This window comes from Bison bison, unplaced genomic scaffold (genome assembly GCF_000754665.1).
Source record: "Bison bison bison isolate TAMUID 2011002044 unplaced genomic scaffold, Bison_UMD1.0 scf7180017864491, whole genome shotgun sequence".
Lineage (NCBI taxonomy): Eukaryota > Metazoa > Chordata > Mammalia > Artiodactyla > Bovidae > Bison > Bison bison.
The window spans coordinates 24,769,206-24,785,192 of record NW_011495050.1 but is presented as its reverse complement, the minus strand read 5'-3'; the positions used below and the strand labels follow the sequence as shown (position 1 = coordinate 24,785,192).

The window sequence follows — 15,987 nt, the reverse complement described above, 5'->3', positions numbered from 1 at the left end:
GCTTGTTGTATGTCCGTCTCGTAGCCATTCATAGTCCTTCCCTACAGCTTCCCTGCAATGAGGCAAGAGGAAAGGTCTTCTTAATGAGGTGTAAGCCCCGCTTCATGTTTTTCTGCACTTATTATTTCTCAGAAGCAACATCATCAGGTCCAAATCAGAAACAAGTTTCAAGTCTTGATCAAAAAGTGGAACTCCCAGCATACTGTTTGACCCTTGTAGTTAACTTTTATGGAGCTGACACCATCACTCAAAAATGGTTCTAGATATGCCAGATCTGCCAGTAACTTCAATGACTGCAGGATGTACGTTTGTATTTCCCAAGTCAATGAATGCAGCATTGTGTTTTCTTCATGATCATTCATTACTAAGGATAGCATGGGCAGTTGGTTATACTTGTGGATTTAAACTAAGAAGCAACCCCTTACATACCTTATCTTGAAGTAGAGACTAATCACTGGGTTTCAGTTAATCATGGGAAGGAAGGCCTCAGGATCTGTCTAGAGTCTTCCTAACTACATCTTCTGGATGGACTCTAGTAGCCCAGTGAACTTGGCCATCAATTGTGTCCTACTGGGTACTTTGTCCAGTTAAAAATATGAATAGTGGCTCTCACTCCCTGGGCTGCAGACAGCAGTCGCCACAATCCCGTTCATCATTAACCTGCCCTGGAGACTGGCCCTGAGGGTCCTCCTTTGCTGGGTCAGCCACATCGTGAATCAGGCAGCCACACCAGCAAGAGATGAAAGGGCATACCTCTGATTCCCTCCTGCTTCCCTCCTGCAGAATTCAGATGAGAGGCCCTGCCATTTTTTTTTCTTTAATTCAAAATCAACTGAAGAATCACTTGTTTTATTGTTATTCCCAGGGCTGCGTCCAAAGAGAACCCTGCGTTTGGTGCTCTGGACTGCGGAGGAGCAAGGTGGAGTTGGTTCCTCCCAGTATTATCAGCTGCACAAGGTAGGAGAGCAGCCGTGGACTGCTGGGCATTTGCACGTGTAATGTCAGTGTCAATACACCAAGAGCACTGACGCTTCTGGTTTGAAAATTTCCTCTATTGTCCTGAAGACTCAACAGTACTCTGTGGTAGGCTGACCCTGGCAAACACCCCTTGCAGAAATCTTCTTCATTCAGCCCCATAAAGGAGAACACCCTGGTGAGCTGAGGAATTTTCTATGTCTATGTTAATCTGTGGCATTAGGAAGATTCCACTTGGTATTTAGCCATTTTCGTTGACTCTCCAGTTCTGCTGGGCTCATGTATGCCAGAGAAGCAGTAATAGGTTCACAGTCCCTGTTCCTATTGAGCCCACCCCCATGCCCCAAGGTCCCAAGTGCTGGTATTTGAAAGCCACATCCTAAGACCTTGAGTCAGCCAGGAGCGTTGATAATGGCCGTGGGAATGGCAGCAACCAAAGGTCTCAGACCCGGGAATGTGGAGGGCAGTGTGGTTTGACACTGACCAAAATAAGGCAAAAGTGAAGCTTGAGGCAAGAAGGTGATAGTGGAAAATCATATATAGAAATACAAGACCGCATTTAAGACAGGGAACAGGGGCTCTCAAGGCAAAAGAAATAAAAGCAAAAATAAACAAATGAGACCTAATCAAGCTTAAAAGCTTTTGCACAGCAAAGGAAACCATAAAGAAAACAAAAAGACAATCAATGGAATGGGAGAAAATGTTTGCAAATGACTTGATCAACAAAGATTTCATATCCAAAATGTACAAACAACCCAATCAAAAATGAGCAGAAGACCTTATAAGACATTTCTCCAAAGAAGACTTATAGATGGCCGAGAGGCACATGAAAAGATGCTCAACATCACTAATTATTAGAGAAATACAGATCAAACCCACAATGAGGTATCACTTTACATCAGTCAGAATGGACATCATCAAAATGGCTGCAAATAGTACATTATGAAAGAAAAGGGAACCCTCATACCCTGTTGGTGGGAATGTGAATTGGTGCAGCCACTTTGGAAAACAGTAGGGAGGTTCCTTAAAAAATGAAAACTAGAACTACCATATGACCCAGCAATCCCACACCTGGGCATATATCTGGAAAGGATGAAAATCCTTAATCTGAAAAGATACATGCACCCCAGTGTTCATGGCAGCACTAATTTACAATAGCCAAGACATGAAAAGAACCCAACTGCCAGTCAACAGATTTATGATGTGATAAGTCTGTTGACTGGCAGTTGGGTTCTTTTCATGTCTTGGCTATTGTAAATTAGTGCTGCCATGAACACTGGGGTGCATGTATCTTTTCAGATTAAGGGTTTTCATACATACTGGAGAAGGCAATGGCAACCCACTCCAATACTCTTGCCTGGAAAATCCCATGGATGGAGGAGCCTGGAGGGTCAAACACGACTGAGCGACTTCACTTTCCCTTTTCACTTTCACGCACTGGAGAAGGAAATGGCAACCCACTCCAGTATTCTTGCCTGGAGAATCCCAGGGATGGGGGAGCCTGGTGGGCTGCCGTCTCTGGGGTTGCACAGAGTCGGACACGACTGAAGTGACCTAGCAGCAGCAGCAGCATACATACATACACACATACAGTGGGGTATTATTAGTCATAAAAAATTGACATTTGCAGCAACATGAATGGACCTAGAGAATATCATACTAAGTGAAGTATGTTAGACAGAGAAGGATAAATATTTTATGATATCACTTATATGTGAAACCTGAAATAATACAAATGAATGTATATACAAAACAGAAACAGAACCACAGACATAGAAAACAAATTTACGGTTACCAAAGGGGAAAGGGAGTCAGGGTAGCGGGGGATAAATTAGGAGTATGGCATTATCAGATACAAACTACTATATAAAATAGATAAGCAACAAGAATTTACTATATAACAGAAGATATACAGAATCTTGTAATAACCTATAATGGAAAATATTCTGAAAAAAATATGTATACGTAACTGAATCACTTTGCCATACACCTAAAATTAAAACAATATTATAAAATCAACTAAACTTAATTTTTTTTAAAAAAATGAGGGGTAGGGAGATTAATATCAAGAACAACCTTTGAGAAAGGGGAGAAGGGGCAAGATGTACAAGCGCAAATCAAGTGTTAGTGTAAAGAGGAACTCCCCAGTCAGTGGCTGTGCTCAGCAGTGACGGCTGAGAGGAGGAGCGGAATCTGGTCTGCAGGATTGCTCTCCCTGCATCTCCAGGCTGAAAGGAACATGTCTTGTAAGTTTCAGTTATCTAAATCAGAGAGAGGTCTGTTTTCCAAGTTGTGTTTATATCCTTTTTGATCATTTGACGAAGTCAGTCTCTGTTACCCTATTTCAGTTATGCAGAGCTTAAGAATGAGTTCAGGGTCACAAATTTGGTTCACTAAATATTGTTACTTTCTGTACAAAGGAAGACCATGCCTTTTGCCCAACTCTTTCTCTACTTCAGTTCTTAAGGCCTCAAGTGTTCATGGAAAATAAGATTAATTCAGATTATGTCCTTTGGTTGGTGGGTCAGTAGCATCATCTTCTCTCCATTGTAGTGGACAAGATCAGATAGGAGTCATTCTAAATCCAGCAGCATTCAGTTAATATTCTCTGAGAATCTACCGTCTCAGACACCATAGAAGGCATTAGGTTTACTGTCATTAAGAAGCCTCACCCTGACCTTACTGAGACAGCTGTCAAAAGAAGAGCACCGACCACTGAACTTCAATCACAATATAATGTGTTAAGAGTGTTCTGATAAAAAATAAATCAGCGATGGCAGAGAGAAAATTCACGTAACCTGGGCTTTGGGAGCAGTCACAGTGGACTACATGAGAGAAATGACATCTAAGCAGAAGCCAGGTAAGGGAAAAGTGTTGGCAGAGAGGAAGTGAGTCCGGAGCAGTGGGACCTCCATGCGCCAAGGCTGGAGGTACAGAGGTCACTGGACACAGTAGAGACTGACAGAGTGGCTGCTGCATCGAATGCAAGATGCCATGGGAGAAGCAAAGAAGAGAGAGAAAAAGGAGCCTGGATGAGAAGGTGCAAACCATGTTTAGAAGTTTGCACTTTATCCAGAGGACAAGGGAGTCATTAAATTATTTTTAAGAAGGAGTGTCTAGAATTTATACATCTTGGCCTCTATTAAAAACAAAACACCTAAAGGAACTCTTTTGAAGCTCTGTCATTCTCTACTTCAAGAAAAAAAATTATTTAATAATAAAACTGCAATGGCTCCAGCTTGAAATTTCCTCAACCATTGAAATTCCTTAGATCTGAAAAAAAAATTTTATTTCTCTGAAGATTTTGAGTTTTGCTGTAGTTTTGTAGTAGTAACATGGATAAAATTAGAAATTACTGGATTTTAAACTTCTAAGAGGTTGGCAGGTATGAACACACACACACACACATATATGAATATATACTCAAAGGACATGCAGTGAACCTGTTTTATCTTGAAAACATCCACGTTGCCTTGATACAAATGTGTCTATATACTGGTGGCTGGTCTGAATTGAAATTTCAGGGATCGAAAGAAGAAATTCCAGAAAGAGAAAACATAAGCCTTTAGTTTTAGGATAGCTCTTTATCTCTCCTTTAAAAAGGCATTCTGTGTGTTTTACAAGACACAACCAATTCTGAAGGACTTAATTCTATACTCTTATGATTAGCATATGGATCTAAGAATTGTCAAGAGCAAATGATTTCTGGGTGGCTGAGTTTAACTTTGAAGTAACTATAACAAGGACCTCATCCCTGAGGAGTAAGTGAGTTTGAGTGAGTAGTCAGGAGGGAGGAAAAAAGGAAAGCCACCCTCCTTCATATTGATGAGAACTGCCTGACAAATACCCTTGACATCGGTAGGAGTGATAACAAACAAGAACAGAACTTGAATTTTGTAATTGTTAAAAGAAAAGATTTGAACTTTTAAAATAACTATGCTAGCATTTTTATGATATGGTTATTAATGATCTATATCAAGGATCAGTAAGTTATGGCCTGTGGATTAAATCCATATGTTTATGTACAGACCTCAAGACAAGAATGCTTTTATATGTTTTAACTGATTATGTGACTGAGATTGTATGTGGCCTGCAAGTCCCAAAATAATAAGTATCTGGCCCTTTACAGAAACGGTTCATTGATCCTTAATTTATATGATAAAAATCATAAAATATTTTCATGTTGTTTCCGTACAATAATTTATTTATAACTTTGTATGACCTAAATGATAATTTTATAGATTTTATTTGGAGCCAGTTAACTGTTTTGCAGACAGATATTATTTCAATAACATAAATTCCATTACCACTCTGTTTTTATGCATTCTTATTTGGTGTAGAGTTTTACCATAAAGTTAGCTAGACTTTCATAGCATTAATTATAGAGAAAACCAGTATGCAAAAAATTTCTTCTTTTTGTATGTTTATAAAAAATTATTATTTCTTCTTTTTTTGTTACCCCGAATATATTCTTTTTTCATCATTATAGAATCTTTTCAACCTTAAAAGTACTATAAATATTACTTCAGTGGATATGTATATAAGCTAAATTTTCATGGGAATAAAATTAATATTACCATTTATTATCCTTTTCTTAGGAAATATATCTTTGTTTATAATTAATATATTCATAGAAAAATATATAAAATTAAAATGATTTAAAATCATATGCTTAAACTTATTACCTAATTTTCAAAATTGTATTCAAATTAAGAGCTGCCTTTACTTCATAATTATGCTTTCTTATAAAGTATTAGTTCAATTATTTAATAATTGCTAGCCTTACTTAATTGTCATGAAATATGTGAGGCTATTTGTGGTTTGCATATAAATTTTGAAATGAAAATCGAACTTTATTGTGGTATCTAAAATACTTTACAAGGAAGCAAATTCCAACTGAAAAAGGTCTATGAGCATTTTAGCAAGCATTACTAATAAATAATTCAAACAGGAAATACTGAGTTTTTCACTATATTTTGGAGTCAACTTGAATAGAAATCATTCCTGGTGTCCATCCAGCATGCCCATAACAATTTATAGCATAAAGTCCCATAAGGGCTGTAGGGCTGTGTACATATTATTCTCTTTAAAAAAAAAAATGGCAAAAACACCACAGTATTATAAAGTAATTAGCCTCCAATTAATATAAATGAATTAATTTTAAAAAGTTATTTCACATATTTTGATAAACTGTAAACTTTTCTCTCCTAGTGCGGAAATCCTTCCACAGGCTCCATACATTATCACATGAACTTGAGAATTATTAAAATGTATATTGTTTGTACTCTATTGATTCATTTAAAAGTAACACATTTTTCAGGAGCTTCCCTGGTGGCTCAGTGGTAAAGAATCCACTGGCCAATCCAAGAAGAATGAAGAGACGTAGGTTCTATCCCTGGTTTGGGAAGATTCCCTGAAGAGGAACATGGAGGTCTGCTCCAGTATGCTTGCCTGGAAAACTCCATGGACAGAGGAGCCTGGTGGGCCACAGTGCATCGGCTCACAAGGAGTTGAACATGGCTGTGACTGAGCAACTCACAGTGTGAGGTGTGCTCATGTGATAGAGTAGTAAAGTCCCATCAGTCGGCCAGTGGGAAATTTTTCCAGGTCCTGTAACTATTTTGGAGTACTGATGGGGGCGTATTAGGGGTGAGGCTGGTGAATTTCTTGGTGGGAGTAGGCGGCCATTGGATGTTTAGGTGAAGGGGCCACTCCTCCTTACCCTCAGCTAACTTCCTGCTTAATGCATGGCTTCACAAGAGAGGCAGACGGGACTTAGCAACTAAACAATAACAATACAATTTTCCTGCTGCTTTATTGAGGAATAATTAGCACTCAGTGATAAAATGTGCAGTTATGCTATCTAACTGTCTCATCCTCTTCTGTACTCTCCTCCTCTTGCCCTCAATCTTTCCCAGAATCAGGGTCTTTTCCAATGAGTCCGCGCTTCATATCAGGTGGCCCAACTATTGGAGCTTCAGCTTCAGTCTGTCCTTCCAATGAATATTCAGGACTTATTTCCTTTAGGATGGATTGGTTGGATCTCCTTGCAGTCCAAGGGACTCTCAAGAATCTTCTCTAACACCACAGTTCAAAAGCATCAGCTCATCAGTGCTCAGCTTTCTTTATGGTCCAACTCTCATATCCATACATGACTACTAGAAAACCCACAGCTTTTACTACATGGACCTTTGTCAGCAAAATGATGTCTCTCCTTTTTAATATTTTGTCTAGCTTTGTCATAGCTTTTCTTCCAAGGAGCAAGCATCTTTTAGTTTTGTGGCTGCAGTCACTGTCCGCAGTGATTTTGGAGCCCAAGAAAATAAAATCTGTCACTGCTTCCACTTTTTCCCCATCTATTTGCGATGAAATGATGGGACCAGATGCCATAATATTGTTTTTTTTTTTTTAAACTTTACATAATTGTATTAGTTTTGCCAAATATCAAAATGAATCTGCCACAGGTATACATGTGTGCCCCATCCTGAACCCTCCTCCCTCCTCCCTCCCCATACCATCCCTCTGGGTCGTCCCAGTGCACTAGCCCCAAGCATCCAGTATCATGCATCGAACCTGGACTGGCATTTCGTTTCATACATGAAATTTTACATGTTTCAATGCCATTCTCCCAAATCTTCCCACCCTCTCCCTCTCCCACAGAGTACATAAGACTGTTCTATACATCAGTGTCTCTTTTGCTGTCTCGTACACAGGGTTATTATTACCATCTTTCTAAATTCCATATATATGCGTTAGTATACTGTATTGGTGTTTTTCCTTCTGGCTTACTTCACTCTGTATAATAGGCTCCAGTTTCATCCATCTCATTAGAACTGATTCAAATGTATTCTTTTTAATGGCTGAGTAATACTCCATTGTGTATATGGACCACAGCTTTCTTATCCATTCATCTGCTGATGGACATCTAGGTTGCTCCCATGTCCTGGCTATTATAAACAGTGCTGTGATGAACATTGGGGTTCATCGCATAATATTGTTTTTTAAATGTTAAGTATTAAGCCAGCTTTTTCACTTTCCTCTTTCACCTTCATCAAGAAACTCTTTTAGTTCATCTTCACTTTCTGCCATTAAAGTGGTATCATCCACATATCTGAGGTTATTGATATTTCTCCCAGCAATCTTGATTCCAGCTTGTGCTTCTTCCAGCCCAGCGTTTCTCATAATGTACTCTGCATATAAGTTAAATAAGCAGGATGACAATAGACAGCCTTGACATACTCCTTTCCCAATTTTGTACCAGTCCTTTGTTCCATGATCGGTTCTAACTGTTGCCCCTTGATCTATATACAGATTTCTCAGGAGGCAGGTAAGGTGCTCTGGTATTCCCATCCCTTTAAGAAGTTTCCACAGTTGTTATGAATCCACAAAATCAAAGGCTTTGGTGTAGTCAATGAAGTAGAAGTAGATGTTTTTCTGGAATTCCCTTGCTTATTCTATGATCCAGTGTATGTTGGCAATGTAATCTCTGGTTCCTCTGCCTTTTCTGAATCCAACTTGTACATCTGGAATTCCTCAGTTCACATACTGCTGAAGCCTGGCTTGAAGGATTTTGAGCGTTACCTTGCTCCTAGTCCTATTGCCACTGCTGATTTTTCCAAATTCGCTGACATATTAAGTGCAGCACTTTAACAGCATCATCTTTTAGAATTTGAAATAACTCAGCTGGAATTCCATCACATCCACTAGCTTTGTTCGTAGTAATTCTTCCTAAGGCCCACTTGACTTCACACTCGAAGATGTCGGGCTCTAGGTGAGTGGCCACACCTTCATGGTTTTCTGGGTTATTAAGATCTTTTTGTATAGTTCTTAGGTATATTCTTGCCACCTCTTCTTAATCTTGTCTGCTTCTGTTAGGTCCTTGCTGTTTCTGCCCTTTATTATGCCCATCTTTGCATGAAATATTCCCTTGGCATCTCCAATTTTCTTGAAATATCTCTAGTCTTTCCCATTCTATTGTTTTCCTCTATTCCTTTGCATTGTTTACTTAAGAAGGCTTTCTTATCTCTCCCTGCTATTTTCTGGAACTCTGCATCCAGTTGTATATATCTTTCCCTTTCTCCTCTGCCTTTTGCTTCCCTTTTTTCTCACCTATTTGTAAGTCCTCCTCAGACAGCCACTTTGCCTTCTTGTATTTCTCTTTCTTTGGGATGGTTTTGTTCACCCCTTCCTGTACAATGTTACGAACCTCCATCCATAGTTCTTCGAACACTCTGTCTGCCAAATCTAATCCCTTGAATCTATTCATCACCTCCACTGTATAATTATGAGGGATTTGATTTAGGTCATATCTGAAAAGTCTAGTGGTTTTCTCTTCTTTCTTCAATTTAAGCCTGAATTTTGCTCATGATCTGAGCCTCAATCAGCTCCAGATCTTGTCTTTGCTGTCTGTATAGAGCTTTTCCATCTTTGTCTGCAAAGAATATAATCAACCTGATTTTGGTATTGACCATTTGGTGATGTTCATGTGTAGGTTTGTCTCTTGTGTTGTTGGAAGAGAGTGCTTGCAATGGCCAGTATGTCCTCTTGGCAAAACTCTGTTAGCCTTTGCCCTGCTTCATTTTGCACGCCAAGGCCAAACTTGCCCATTACTCCAGGTATCTCTTTACTTCCTACTTTTGCATTCTAAGCCCCTATGATGAAATGGATATCTATTTTTGGTATTAGTTCTAGAAGATCTTGTAAGTCTTCATAGAACCATTTGACTTCAGCTTCTTTGGCATTAGTGGTTGGGGCATAGACTTGGATTACTGTGATGTTGAATGGTTTGCCTTGGAAATGAACCCAGATCATTCTGTCATTTTTGAGATTGCACCCAAGAACTTCAATTCAGACTCTTGTTGACTATGAGGGCTGCTGCATTTCTTCTAAGGAATTCATGCCTACAATAGTAGATAGAATGGTCATCTGAATTAAATTCGCCCATTCCCATGCATTTTAGTTCACTGATTACTAAAATGTTGATGTTCACTCTTGCCAACTCCTGCTTGATCACGCCCAGGTTTCCTATTGTGTGAGTAGTATATAGCACAACTTCTTCATCCATTCTCCTACTTATGGTCATTTGGGTTGCTCCTAGCTTTAGCTGTTGTAAATAAGGCTGATATGAAATTTTTGTACAAATCTTTAGGTGAAGATATGCATTTCTTTTCTCTTCTAGGAGTAGAATTGCTGGCTCATGTGAGAGATGAATGACAACCTTTGTTAGAAACTGTCAAAGTGGCAGGAGGTTATACCATTTGACATTCCCACCAGCAACATACGAGAGTCTTAACTGCCCCCCCATCCTACCCAATATATAGTAGTATTTGTTAGACTTTTTATTTCTGACCATTCTTGTTATTATTATTATTCAGGAATAATAATTTTACGAGATACAGTTCTGAAGTCCCCGGGAAAGTTCTGACTCCACTTCTAATGGCCATCATTGTTTCACCCTTTCCTGCTTCCTTGCCTTCATTCTTTGTTCAGTCTTATGATTTACCAAGATCAAAGCCCTTTTTACCCAGCATGAGATTTGTGGAGCTATTCATGGTTGGAGTGACCTTATTTCAATTTGAAGGAACACGGAGAACAGGTTATAGAAATGCCCTCCTCTCATGACCACAGCTGACTCCCTAGAGACAGACCTCACAGCAGGGTGGGGCTACTGGAACTCAGCTGGAGCCAAAGGGGGCCTGAGGCTCCATTGGGTTTTGGGAGGGAGATTTCCCTTATGTCCCCGAAAGAGTTTATTCTAGAAAGTGGGAAAAGGATGTCAGAAAATGTTTTGTGTTATTCTTTATTGATAAAATTATTATTTTTAAAAAATATGACTTTTTTTTGGTTGAATTCAGCTTGCATTCACTGAGAAAGGAATGTCGCCACATGTAGAGGCAATATTATTGTGCTCTAGTGATTTTCAAGAGTTTACTTATCAGAGTGGAATTTAACTTTGGAATTAAAAAACATTGCAGATGATTTTATTGAATTTTCATGTCAATGAGTCAAATGAGTGTTGTCCAGATGCCATTTGCCTAATCTACTTTTCATGGGAACAATGTTACTTTCTTCTCTACTCTTAGAAGGAGAGCAGGATGTCATTTCTCATGTCCTGAAACTTACAAAGGAGGAAAAACACCCTAGACTAGCTTCAACTCTATTGCTGGCATTTTTAAATCTTTTCCATTTTAAACAAAAATATGATCTGGCATAATTATAATGAGTAAGGTAGTCTGGCCTTGAAAAAGCCTCATTACACAAAGTAATCAAATAAAATAGATTGATATGTTCTATTCTGGCATGAAAAATATTTTAACCTTTTCCTGATTTATTGCACAAACTACTGGCAATTGAATTACTGGGATTATGAACACTGCTGTGTTCTGGTAGTCATTAATAAGGGCAATATTTTAAACAGGCTTTATTAAATGAGGGATGGGATGTATGATCATTCTAAATACATTAGTTTATCCTAACTCTAGCCAACTCTAAAACAGAAAAAGTTAAAATGAATATGTATAATATTTTGTCAGAATTTCTGGTGTTGCCACGCTGAGGAACAAAATTTCCTCTTTACTTATGTAAATATATAAAAATGCCAGCTTCTTTTAGTAGTAAAGTTCTTGCCAACTTCCCAACCCACGCTGGGTTCATGTTTCACTCTAAAATAAAAGATACTTGGAAATGCTTTTGAGAATTCTTCAATGTTATTTGGGCAAATGGATTTACTTTGGCATTTTTATTTTACCAACCCTATTGCTTCCATGTAATGTTGATTTAGTTAGGGTGACATTGCTAGAGAGAAAACAGTGTTGTACTCATCTGCAGCTCTGGTTATAAAAATAATAGACCTGATAGGCTCATTCAGCCTGATTGTGTCTGGACTGGGTCTCCAGAATGGCATTTCTTATGTCGTTAATGTTCCGTGCGGTATAGATGTACTAATCAGAGGTTATGGTTTCAGTCATTACTGCTGGGCTTCAATGCATCCATGTTTCTCTTTCAGTGCCTAGGTATTTGCATGAGTCTGTCAAGCACATCACAAAATTGGTTTAAATTTCATTTCTCTCAGTGTCTTTTTGGTCTGGAGCCCCATGTAGTTCCAACATTCACATAATTTCTACAGCACGCCTGGGAGCTCTTTGGGGTCTTATTCGAATTTGTGAATTTTATTTTATATTTTAAGGCAAGTGCTGTCTTTTGCATTTGTTTGCTTTCTCCTGAGAATTCCATTATGACTATGGGACTTTAGAATATTCTGTATTATATTTATATAGATGTTATGTCAGCCTGGACAGAGAGGTCAAAATATTTCCTTTGGTTTTAGGACAATCACAGTACGCCACCTTGTCAAAGAACAGGAGTAGGCTTGGACTCACCTCTTTCTTTTAACTCTTTAGAAGGTATACTTCTTGGTGAAGTTTTTATTATTTTTTTCCATATAGGAGAAAAGAAGTCATTTGAAGTAAAAAGACTACCTGTGACAACTAGAAAGGAATCTTTGATCTTGCCTACAGCTGTGGGGCAATATTTATCATATTTATCATATGACCTTAAGTCACAGGTCACAGTGAAGTCTGGCTTGAGTATTGGTTTTAGCCCAAACATGTAAAGAACCACATCCTGACTTCTCTACTATGACTACTAATCCAAATAAGGCAACCACCTTTCAAAGCTGGTTCCAAGAACACTGTGGCAAAGCCCCAAGGTTTATTGTGAATTCTTGTGGTTGGCATCTTACCTCATTTGTTCTCCATTTGTAAAACCATGACTGACTTCAGTTTGTACCCAGCCTGTTTTACTAGCTTACTAGAGGCTGCCTAGTAGGCACAAACAGCTTCTGCCTCTATTGCTAACCAGGTCGTGATCTGACCCGGAAGGACCCATAGCATATTTAGTGCATGAAGTTCCTAAGAGACCAGGTTGGCACACAAGGATACACAAATCTGAAGTGAGGTGTCACGCTTAGGCTCCCAAGCGACTTATGCATCACAAGAGCCTTTGGGATTAAATTGTCAGATCCCATGCACAAGTTACAGAGTCAACAAACCACTTTTGAACCACCAGCACTATTTTAATTCACCTAGGAATGTCATCTTCCCTTTGTCTTCTAAAGTGAGGGTTGGTCAGCTTTTCTTAGGGATCAAGTAGTAAATATTTTAGGTTTTCAGGACATATGACCTCTCTATTCAACTCAGTCTTTATAGGTCCAAAGTAGTCATGGACAGTACTAGACAAATGAGCCAGACTTTTCAAATAAAATATAAGAAGGAGAAGGAGAAAAAGGAGAGGAGGAAGAAGAGAGAAGAGGGGAGGAGAAAGGGCAGAAGGAAGGGAGGAGAAGGAGGTGGTCAGATAGGACGTGCTGGCCATAGTATGATGATTCCTGTTATTGGGAAGAAGTTTAAAGAACTTTCTTCCAAATCTTTTTTCAATTTCATAATCACACCATTTGGAGAAAGAGGTTTGTAGCACATGATGGTATTCTAACATTTAGAGTGTCTTTAGCTAACATTTAGATTTTAATATGACTGTTATTTGTATGCTCAGCACTCAAGAGGTTTCAGTTTTTTCCCCTTAGATATTTGGCCAACAGAATACACCATTGCCAGGTCAGTCTGTCTCATTAGTCATAGCCCAGTGAGGCACACAACAAGTATAGTAAGCTGACTGCATAACAGGGTTAACATACTTCCTCAATATTTCCTAAAGAAGAGCAGAAGATTTTATCAAGATAACTAAATATGATAACATTTGAAAATATATTTTAAATGGCATTTTTAAAATGTAGAAGCAACTTTGAAAGAAATGAACACTCTAATGTATAATATCTTGGCAGTTTTCTACTAATCCATAGCAATTGTCATTCACTGTTTAACCACATCCTAGTTTTATCCATAGATTTGCCTACTGTGTCTTTTTAAATCTGAATTATTATGTGAGAGAGAAGCTCTTTCCAGGAAACCCCAAGAACCTCATCTCTTTTGGTAATTAGTAGCCCTTCTAGAGGGAGAAGGAAATAGCAACCCACTCCAGTATTCTTGCCTAGAGAATCCCGTGGACAGAGGAGCCTGGTGGGCTGCTGTCTGTGGGGTCACACAGAGTCAGACACGACTGAAGTGACTTAGCAGCAGCAGCAGCCCTTCTAGAAGCTAGGACAAACGTAGACAGCATATTAAAAATCAGGGACATAACTTTGTTGACAAAGGTCCATATAGTCAAAGCTATGGTTTTTCCAGTAGTCATATACAAATGTGAGAGCTGGACCATACGGAAAGCTGAGCACCAAAGAATTGATGTTTTTGAACTGTGGTGTTGGAGAAGACTCTTAAGAGTGCCTTGGACTGCAAGGAGATCAAACCAGTCAATCCTAAAGGAAATCAACCCTGAATATTCATTAGAAGGACTAATGCTAAAGCTGAAGCTCCAATAGTTTGGCCACCTGATTTGAAGAGCAGACTCACTGGAAAAGCCCCTGATGCTGGGAAAGATTGAGGGCAGGAGGAGAAGGGGGTGACAGAGGATGAGATGGCTGGATGGCATCACAGACTCAATGGACAGGAGTTGGTGCAAACTCCAAGAGATAGTGAAGGTCAAGGAAGCCTGGCGTGCTGCAGTGCATGGAGTCACAAAGAGATGAACACGACTTAGTGACTGAACAACACAAGTCTTTCTAGAAGTTTGTCCTCTACTCTGGCTGCTGCAGTTTTTGTATACTTCTGCTAGAATAACACATAACCATTGAAAAATGGTCTGTTGATGATGGTTTGAGGAATGAATAGGCAGAACCAAGCTAGCAGGGCTGCCAGCAAGGTCAGTGCTAGAAAGCAGATACTGGATGGTGAGTTTACTTGGTACTCTGAGAAGGAGTGTGCAGAAGTCACAGTAGGTAGTACTGAAACTGTGTTACTTTCAGGACTAGAGATCAAACAGGGAACTGAGAAGCAGAATCATGGGACACAGCTGAGAGCACAGCCTGAGTATTGCCCGTAGTCCTTTGTCTTTCTCTCTGGAACTCATCCCAGTAGGTCATTCACATAAGTATTAACCCAAGTCCTGTGTTGTCTTAAAGATACCACTTCTCCCCTGATAGAGTAGATTATGGTCTGGCTTTCTAGCTTGCTTATCAGTTAGGATATAGCTATAATTCCTTCTGACTCATCTATTTGTGTTAAAAGCATAAAGATATAATTTTTTCCAAACCAAACGATTAGAACTCTCATTCCTTATTTTCTTTCAGAAGATCTCACTCTTGCATCGTCTTATCAAATGCTTGTACTGCATTTAAAATTATTCATTCTGGAAGCTGAGGTTACCCCTAGCAACCAGCAGTTTGCCTAAACTGCTTTGGTTTCAGAGTTCTCTTAAAGGAGAAGTCTCAGAATCAATTGCTCAAGAGCTTTTATACCCCACACAGCACAATGTATGTAGACAAAAATTCGAATTTTTAAAACTTACCAAAACCTTTCAAAGGAGGTTTAAATTGGTTTCATAACATGAGTTATTTTGAGGCTAGATAGAATATTCATTACTAGTTTAAAAAAGAGTCTAATTTACTTTCAGAAATTTCTGTAGTTTCATTTAATGAAACTCATCCTCATGAAAGTACACATGATCCTATCTTCAGTTCAGTTCAGTTCATTTCAGTCGCTCAGTCGTGTCCAACTCTTTGCAACCCCATGAATCACAGCACGCCAGGCCTCCCTGTCCATCACCAACTCCCGGAGTTCACTCAGACTCACGTCCATCGAGTCAGCAATGCCATCCAGCCATCTCATCCTCTGTCGTCCCCTTCTCCTCCTGCCCCCAATCCCTCCCAGCATCAGGGTCTTTTCCAATGAGTCAACTCTTCGCATGAGGTGGCCAAAGTACTGGAGTTTCAGCTTCAGCATCGGTCCTTCCAATGAACACCCGGGACTGATCTCCTTTAGGTTGGACTGGTTGGATCTCCTTAGAGTCCAAGGGACTCTCAAGAGTCTTCTCCAACACCACAGTTCAAAAGCATCAATTCTT

General features: G+C 39.2%; 1 protein-coding gene across 2 annotated transcripts in view; it reads left to right on the top strand.

Annotated features, from left to right (window-relative positions):
* CPQ (carboxypeptidase Q) overlaps positions 1–15,987 on the top strand; it is a 561,149-nt gene that overhangs the window by 436,518 nt on the left and 108,644 nt on the right. For both annotated transcript variants that reach the window (XM_010863545.1, XM_010863546.1), the window contains exon 6: positions 866–957. In XM_010863545.1, coding sequence (XP_010861847.1) covers positions 866–957 — 92 coding nt within the window. The remainder of the gene's footprint in view (positions 1–865; positions 958–15,987) is intronic.